Source organism: Ipomoea nil, unplaced genomic scaffold, assembly GCF_001879475.1.
Source record: "Ipomoea nil cultivar Tokyo-kokei standard unplaced genomic scaffold, Asagao_1.1 scaffold0804, whole genome shotgun sequence".
NCBI classification, from domain to species: Eukaryota; Viridiplantae; Streptophyta; class Magnoliopsida; order Solanales; family Convolvulaceae; genus Ipomoea; species Ipomoea nil.
The window spans coordinates 89955-99383 of record NW_017617232.1 but is presented as its reverse complement, the minus strand read 5'-3'; the positions used below and the strand labels follow the sequence as shown (position 1 = coordinate 99383).

Sequence of the window (9429 nt, the reverse complement as noted above, 5' to 3'; positions counted from 1 at the left end):
TAACACGTAGACCATTTAATGTTAACCCTGTAGGTTACAAATGGGTGTTTGTACGAAAGAGAAATACAAACAATATGGTGGTATGATATAAAGCGAGACTGGTAGCTTAAGGGTTTACGCAGAGACCCTGAATTAATTTTGATCAAATATTCTCTCCCACAACATATGGCATTATGTTCCGCAAATTAACATTATTGGCAGTGAATTATAAATTTAGATATGCAGTTGATGAGTGTCATGACCGCAAACTTACCGGTCGATAGACGCTAATATTTATTTGTAAATCCCTGATGGATTCAAAACTTTTGAAATAAGGAAAGTGAAAAATGGCAACGTGTATCATTAAACTACTAAAGTCTTTGTATGACTTGAATATTATTGACTGAGTGTTTTCCTCCCGAAGAAGGAATATGCAAATATGTACCATTATGTGTTTGTTAAAGAATTGCTAATGGAGTTATTTGTTTATTATCTCAGTCGTTAATAATGATTTAAATGTTATTGAAACACATAGAGAGCTTGGTGATATCAGCTCATGCCGAAAGACAAAGTTTTGAAATAAAAGACTTGGAAATCCAAGTATTGTCTCGACCTGAAGATCGAGCTTCTCCTTGAAGAAGTTTTATACACCAGTTAGCCTACTTGAAAAATATCTTGAAGATGTTTTATATAGATAAGTATTATTTACTTATCACATAAACGGTTGTCCAATAATCTCTTGAAGTAGATAAATGTCCATTTAGACTCGAAGATTATAATGAGGATATTTAGGGACTGGAAGTCCATTACTTCATTGCTATTGGAGCACTATTATTAAACTAGAAGTTCCATAATCGCATCAGGCTTGATATTGAATTTGCGATGAAATTGCTAGCAACATTTAGTGTTCCCCCTACAATGAAAATTGTAAATGATATTTAACATATCCTCCAGCACCTTCGAGGTACAAAGTTTTTGACGTTTATGTGAGAAACCCATATGTGGTTTTGATGGGCAACTTGGACACTGGTTCTTTTATTTGATCCATATGATGCCAAGTCCAAAACTGGTTATGTTATATTTTTACCCCCAATGTCCCATATGAGGACAAATAAGATTGTGTTGCACAATCAAGTAATAGTTTTGTTAAGGGGAACCTTACAAAACATGTTGCACCTAAATCCTTCTACACACATGAACCCTAGAAGAGTTGTAAAATTCTTGTTGAGAATGTTTTTCCCACTGAACAATCTTGCAGATATGTTCACTAAGTCTCTGCCTACATCCACTTTTGAGTAATATGTTTATAAAATTGGGATGCGTAGGCTTAGAAGATTGTTATCTTCAGGGGGGGGGGGGACAACCCCTAGCTGTGCTAGAATGGACAATCTAGAGGACTTTTGATATCCTGAAGATTATGCTACGAAAGCATATGGTTGTACTCTTTTTCCCTTAGCTAGGTTTTTCCCACAGGGTTTTCTTAGCTAAGGTTTTTAATGAGGTAACCGATGTTGGTGCACATGAGTGGATAGTCCTGAAGACCCTTGAAATCTTGAAGATTATGCCCAGAAGGCTTATGGTTGTACTCTTTTCCTTGGCTAAGTTTTTTCTCACTGGGTTTTCTTAGGCTAAGGTTTTTAATGAGGCAACCGGTGCAACACAATAGTTTAACATACTTTGTGTACTCTTTTCCTCATCTAGTTTTTCCCACTGGGTTTTCCTAGCGAGGTTTTTAACGAGGCATGAGTGTGGTAAGATAATGGCCAAGGGGGAGTGTTATAAATATTTTCATTATGGCCATTAATCTTGAGTCTCTTCATTTGCCTTCCACTTATTACATTGTTTATGATTAAGGATATGAAATGTTGTATGGATTCCTATAAATTGATAGTGAAGGCTAATGAAATGATATGGTTGTTGTGCCCTATATTTGGTGTTCTTCTTCTTCTCCTTTCTCTTTTACTTCTCTACTCTATACACGCATACATATACACCACGCGAGAACTAATGAGTTGATAGGCAGAATTACAACAATAAGATCACATGTGACATTTTTTACGCATACATATACACCACGCGAGAACTAATGAGTTGATAGGCAGAATTACAACAATAAGATCACATGTGACATTTTTTAAAAACAAACACTAATAATGAATTAAGGATGTTGTCTTCAACCTTTAAAGAAAATTATTTCTTTTTCTCAATGATATGGAGGTGCGGGGAATCGAACCCTGTGCCTCTCACATGCAAAGCGAGCACTCTACCATATGAGCTACACCCCCATAAACAATAATAAAGTGGATATTTTGGTAATGATCGTATGTTTAAGCTTGAGTATGTATTCGATAAACTCACATGCATTATTTACCTCAAAAAAGTTATAATTAATTTGGATCAAATGATATTTTTTGAAAGCATATAAGAGAATGAAATCTTCTATAACCTCCTCCTCTAATCCATTCTTTAGTTTATTTTTTGAACTCCAATTCCAATGTTGTTTTGGTTAGTCCTTTTAAACTTTTAATCGAAGTCAAAAATTGAAAAATTAAGAAGAGTAGAGTCTTTAGTTAACTGATTAGACTTAATTATGAAATAACATTTTGACCCTTGTTATCCCTAACATATATATCTTTCTTATCGTTTCTCATCTGCCTTGCCTTTTTTAAAAATGTTTCCATAACAACAATAATAATAATGTTTTTCTTTCTTTTTGATTTCACTCATCCATGTAATCCATAATAATAATAATAAATTATAAATACAATTTAAGAGTTAATAAATTAGCACAATATGCAAATTAAATTCATGTTACAAAAGTATAGTTCTCTCCCTGGTCTCTAGGGTTCTCTGTCTCCCTCCCTAGTTTCTAGGGTTTCTTCGTTTTGCATGAGTTTCTACGCTACTTCCACAATCTGTTTCTTCCCGTTTTTTGAACCGCAAACCTCAACATAGACGTTCAAGAGATAATCTCCAGTTGTGCAAACATTCGACGGGATGATGAAGAGGATGAGTTGCGATTTAACGATGAGGAGGCGCCAGGCGTCACACGAGAAATCTCCCAACAGTACTGGACGCTGGTTGGTAATTTCCTAACTGATCGAAGCATACAAATCAACATGATGAAGCAGGTGATGGCGTCGGTGTGGCGACTGTTGATGGGGATTCAAATCTCTGATCGATATTCAACCTAACTTATTCGTTTTCACGTTTTTTCTTGAGTATGACATGAGGCGAGTAATTGATGATGGACCATGGTTGTTTGAAAACACAACCCTGTTGTGCCGGCCCTTGTTAGACGGAGATAATCCTACACATGCAGGTCCAGCTAACCACTGTGGATCTATGGGTCTAGGTCTATGACCTCCTTGTGGGTTATTGTACGGATATGGTCATTGAAAATGTTGGTGATTATCTTGGAGTTTTGGTGAGACTGGACGAGAGGAATTTCCAAGGACCATGGAAAACGTTTTATTGAATTAGGGTTACGCTGAACGTGATTAAACCTCTAAAAAGACACATAAAATTGATTAAACGCGATGACTCTATAAAAGTCTTGATTAGATACACCCCTAAACAAACTTGGAATTTAAAAGGAAATGAATTGCAATTCTATCCTATTAAGACGGAGTACTAAACATGTTCAATTGATTGTAAATATATAAACAGACGATGTGGTTTCACTTTAGCGCCAAATTTTCCGCGCGGACAATTTTCACCCCGCGGATCCAATGCTCCATCATTTTTATTTTTTTTTTATTTTGGTTGGTTTATTCATCTTAATTTTAATATTTACTTTTTTCCTCTTCAGTTCTACTCCCTATCAAATTCCAATTAAAGAACGCAAAGAATCATGAAACTAGGGTAAAATTCAATGTTACCTTCCTACGTATCTATGTTTAATTCTTTCTATCTCAACACGTATGTCGGGATCTGTGAATTTCTGGGAAAAAAGTTGGATTTATATCTATGAATTTCTCACTCAGGTTTCCAAACTGAAGAAATCGTTAGGTTTCGCAGGAGTTGGTGATGCATTCTGCCTCAATCTGTCGTGATTATCAGTTCGAATCATAGAACATTCCTACTACATTGACCTGGTATTCCAGGCAAAGGTTAATACTTTACCCAGTCTGTTTCTAGGTCTGCTAGATTATCCAGTTTACGAAAGTTGTTTTTGATTGTTTATAGCTGGTGTTGCATTGAAAGAGGAACATTGAGTTCTAATTTAATTATTTAAGGCTTTAGGTAGTTAAAATACCAAACCATTGTGGTGGTGGAATCTCCAGGTGCGAAATATGGGGGCGCAGGTTGAAGAAGACGGATTGAAGAAGTTAGAGTATCTCTCCCTTGTTTCGAAGGTGTGCTCGGAGTTGGAGACGCATATAGGCGTCGGAGACAAGGTTCTGGCGGAGTTCATCACGGAAATGGGCCGGAACTGTGAGACTGTGGAGGAGTTCGATGAACAATTGAAGGAGAGTGGCGCTGAGATGCCCGATTACTTCGTTCGGACGCTGCTGACTATAATCCATGCAATTCTTCCTCCGAAACCCAAGTCTGAGTCCGAGAAGGATTTGAAGAGGACCGATAAAGGTGAAAAGTTTTCTGCTTTGAAAATTAAGGATGATAGGGAAAGGATTAAGGAGTTGGAGAGGGAGATTGAGGTCGAAGCGAAGAAGAATCGAGGAAAAGATGAGGAAGAAGATAGGCGGGACAGAGATGATAGGCGGGATAGGAGAAGAGAGAGGGGTAGAGATGATAGAAGAGATAGGGATAGAGACAGTAGAAGAGATAGGGATAGAGATGATAGACGAGAAAGGGATAGGGGTGATAGAAGAGAAAGGGGCAATGATGCTGAATATCGAAGTCAGGACAGGGACAGGGATAGGGATAATAGATATGATAAGAGGAAAAGAAGAGATTATGATGAAGATAGGGATGATGATAGAAAGAAAGGGATGTATAGATCGGAGGAACCTGAATTGTATAGAGTGTATAAGGGGAGAGTCTCCAGGGTAATGGACACAGGTTGTTTTGTTCAGCTGGATGAGTGCAGAGGGAAAGAAGGATTAGTTCATATTTCACAGATGGCAACTCGGAGGGTTGCAAATGCAAAAGATTTGGTGAAGAGGAATCAGGAGGTATACGTGAAGGTAATTTCAGTGAGTGGGCAGAAATTGAGTTTGTCCATGAGGGATGTTGATCAGAATACTGGAAAAGATTTGCTACCACTGAAGAAGAGCTTAGATGATGATGGTTTGAGGGAAAATCCATCTGGGCGAAATATGGAGGGGAGTAGGACGAGAATTGGGCTTTCAGGGATTCGGATCATAGAGGATGATGTTGTTGTCCCATCAAGAAGGCCATTGAAGAGAATGAGTTCGCCAGAGAGGTGGGAGGCAAAACAACTCATGGCTTCAGGTGTCTTAACTCTTAAGGAGTGTCCTATGTTTGATGAAGAAGGAGATGGAATGTTGTATCAGGAAGAAGGTGCTGAAGAGGAGCTCGAGATTGAGTTGAATGAAGATGAACCGCCTTTCTTGCAAGGCCAGAGTCGGTACTCGGTTGATATGTCTCCCGTTAAGATTTTTAAAAATCCCGAGGGTTCCTTGAGTCGAGCAGCTGCACTCCAATCTGCTTTGATAAAGGAGAGGAGAGAAGTAAGGGAGCAGCAACAAAGAACAATGCTTGATTCCATCCCTAAAGATCTAAATAGACCATGGGAGGATCCAATGCCCGAGACAGGTGAGAGGCATCTGGCCCAAGAGCTGAGGGGTGTTGGTTTGTCAGCCTATGATATGCCAGAGTGGAAGAAAGATGCTTATGGTAAAGCACTTACTTTTGGACAGAGGTCAAAGCTTTCCATTCAGGACCAAAGGCAGAGTCTACCCATTTACAAGCTGAAGAAGGAATTGGTTCAAGCTGTACATGATAACCAGGTCTTGGTTGTCATCGGAGAGACAGGTTCAGGCAAGACAACACAGGTGACACAGTATCTAGCTGAGGCAGGATATACTACAAGAGGTAAAATTGGATGTACTCAACCACGTAGAGTGGCCGCAATGTCTGTGGCAAAGAGGGTTGCCGAGGAGTTTGGTTGCCGGTTAGGGGAAGAAGTTGGTTACGCCATTCGTTTCGAGGATTGTACTGGGCCAGAGACTGTGATAAAGTATATGACAGATGGTATGCTGTTGAGGGAGATACTGGTGGACGAGAGTTTGTCTCAGTATTCCGTTGTAATGCTTGATGAAGCTCATGAGAGAACCATTCATACCGATGTTCTCTTTGGTCTCTTGAAGCAATTAGTTAAGAGAAGACCAGACCTTCGGTTGATCGTCACATCTGCAACTTTAGATGCAGAGAAGTTTTCTGGATACTTTTTCAACTGTAACATCTTTACTATCCCAGGGAGAACCTTTCCAGTGGAGATACTTTACACCAAGCAGCCAGAGGGTGACTATCTTGATGCAGCTTTGATAACAGTTATGCAGATTCACTTAACAGAACCTGAAGGTGATATTCTTCTTTTCTTAACTGGTCAGGAAGAGATTGATTATGCTTGCCAGTGTCTTTATGAGAGGATGAAAGGTCTGGGTAAGAATGTTCCTGAATTGATAATCTTACCTGTTTATAGTGCCCTGCCTAGTGAAATGCAGTCTAGAATCTTTGAGCCTGCCCCTCCAGGGAAGAGAAAAGTAGTTGTTGCTACAAATATTGCCGAAGCTTCTTTAACAATAGATGGCATTTTTTATGTTATAGATCCAGGTTTTGCTAAGCAAAATGTATATAATCCAAAACAGGGGCTTGATTCATTGGTCATAACGCCTATATCACAAGCCTCAGCGAAGCAAAGAGCTGGGCGTGCTGGACGAACGGGGCCAGGAAAGTGTTATCGTCTTTATACAGAGAGTGCATTTCACAATGAAATGTCTCCTACATCAATCCCTGAAATTCAGCGTATTAACCTTGGGATGACCGTGCTTAATATGAAAGCTATGGGTATTAATGATCTTTTGTCCTTTGATTTCATGGATCCTCCCTCTCCTCAAGCACTAATATCCGCCATGGAGCAGCTGTTCACTCTAGGAGCTCTTGATGAAGAGGGGCTGTTGACAAAGTTGGGTAGGAAAATGGCTGAATTTCCTCTGGAACCTCCATTGTCCAAAATGCTCCTCGCCAGTGTAGACCTTGGATGCAGTGATGAGATTTTGACCATCATTGCAATGATTCAGACGGGTAATATTTTTTACCGACCTCGAGAGAAACAAGCACAAGCTGATCAGAAAAAGGCAAAGTTCTTTCAACCAGAGGGTGATCATCTCACCCTGCTTGCAGTTTATGAAGCCTGGAAAGCCAAAAATTTTTCTGGACCCTGGTGCTTTGAAAACTTTGTACAATCGCGGTCTTTGAGACGTGCTCAGGATGTCAGAAAACAGCTCCTTTCCATCATGGACAAGTACTAATCTTCCTTCCTTCATATTATATATTATGGTTTTTAATAAGATTTTCATTGCTTAATATGATGATACTAATTACTTTTGCTTATCGAACTGTGTTCATTTTAGGTACAAACTGGATGTTGTGAGTGCTGGAAGAAATTTTACGAAGATAAGGAAGGCCATAGCTGCAGGTTTCTTTTTCCATGGTGCTAGGAAGGATCCACAAGAAGGGTATAGAACCCTGGTTGAGAACCAGCCAGTATATATACATCCTAGTAGTGCTGTATTCCAAAGGCAGCCAGATTGGGTTATTTATCATGAGCTTGTGATGACAACAAAGGAATATATGCGTGAGGTCACAGTCATTGATCCCAAGTGGCTTGTAGAGCTGGCACCGCGATTTTTCAAAGTGGCCGACCCAACTAAATTAAGCAAACGGAAGAGACAGGAACGCATTGAACCTCTTTATGACAGATATCACGAGCCTAATTCTTGGCGGTTGAGTAAAAGGCGTGCTTGATATGTGCTTCAACAATGCACTTACTATTTCGGAGGATTTTGTCATACTACTTTGCCAATTTCTAATGCACTTATTATTTCGGAGGATTTTGTCATACTACTTTGTCAATTTCTGTAACTATAGTACACTGACTTTTCCTACGGAGTATTTCCTATTAAAGCTTTTATTCAAAAATTTATATATATTTTTTCATTAATTGTGATTTATGCAATTGGATGTTTTGCCTTTTTCTTTTCCTGTTATCTAATTATGCAAGTTACTTGAGCACAAAAGACCTTTTTCTTGCATTGGCAATTAAAATGTTTTAGGTGCAAATTAGTTGATTTTTTTAGAAATTGTTTGTAAATCACAAATTGTCAAATTATGTATTCTAGATACCAATAGCCAGTATAAATTATGATGTGTTTGCATGCTTTCATTTGAGAAAGTCTCAATAAATCCACTAACATTAATGCTTTCCTCCTCTGTGTCTTCTAAAATTCTAGCATCACAACTAAACAAATGTAATGTTCTCTGGGCAAGGCTCCATGAGCCCAGGGAGGAAGCTTTACCTCAATTCTTGAATTACTACTACTCACTCACTCACTAACTTCTACTTTTTCTTCATTTTCAGTTCCATTCGCAAAACATTGCAGCCCCGGCTCTGAAATTTCTTGACTGTTAGCTCCGATTTTTTTTCTTTCCAAGGGAAGTTTTGTCTCGAGGAAGTGGGTTTTACAGACCATTTTTCTTGATTTTTTCTAGGAAGCTTGGCCTAGGCTTTCTCTTCTTTCTTGTGGGAGTGGTGTATCTTATTTCAGAGTGGGTTGTTTGAGAAAGAACGGTAGAGTTTGAACCTTAGAGTTCTGAAATTTGTAGGAGAATGGTTTGGTAAGAGTGGATTGTGAAAGTAGAGATGGTGTGAAAGAGAAAGAAAATTAAGATATATATAGATTATTAAAAAATTAATTGTAATTATAAAAATAATTAACTATACTAATATTTGTTTAATTATTAACTTAATTAACATAATAATTATTAATCAATTATGTTAATATCTATGTAATTAATTTATTAATTATTAGGTAATTATACAAATATTGTGCAATTATATTTTTATACATTCAGTAATATATATATATATATATATATATATATATATATATATATATATATATATATATATTGATGGGGTTATTGAGACTGTGTCTATTTGTTTATTAAATTTTAATGGACTAAAGGGAAGGCCTGAGGGGGAAGGGGTGCAGGGTGATGGCCGGCATCGGTCGGCGCGGGGGCATTGGCAGTCGCCGAGAGCCGCGCCTGCCACCCGGGGCCGAGGCACCCCAACGGCGTGGTGGTGCGCGCTAGATGGCGGCGTCTTGCCTGGGCGCATGCCGGCAGTAGGGGGGGGGGGGAGGCGCAAGTGGGCGCCCGTCTGTGTCCTGGTGGACGGTAACTTGGGCGTGGCGCTGCGTGACGCCGGGCGGATGGCGGAGGTGGTTGAGGTGGTTA

At 39.0% G+C, this 9429-nt stretch overlaps 1 protein-coding gene across 2 annotated transcripts; it reads left to right on the top strand.

Annotated features, from left to right (window-relative positions):
• Positions 1–3792: 3792 nt before the first annotated feature.
• LOC109177413 (probable pre-mRNA-splicing factor ATP-dependent RNA helicase DEAH5) lies at positions 3793–8109 on the top strand. 2 transcript variants are annotated; one of them, XM_019326790.1, is made up of 4 exons: positions 3793–3843; positions 3991–4091; positions 4266–7432; positions 7542–8109. In XM_019326790.1, the coding sequence occupies exons 3-4, from the start codon at positions 4275–4277 to the stop codon at positions 7933–7935; spliced, it is 3552 nt and encodes a 1183-aa protein (XP_019182335.1). In that variant the 5' UTR covers positions 3793–3843; positions 3991–4091; positions 4266–4274; the 3' UTR covers positions 7936–8109. The 2 variants fall into 2 exon arrangements, with proteins under 2 accessions (XP_019182335.1, XP_019182334.1); XM_019326789.1 differs by lacking the exons at positions 3793–3843; positions 3991–4091 and having other exon boundaries at positions 4174–7432.
• Positions 8110–9429: the final 1320 nt, after the last annotated feature.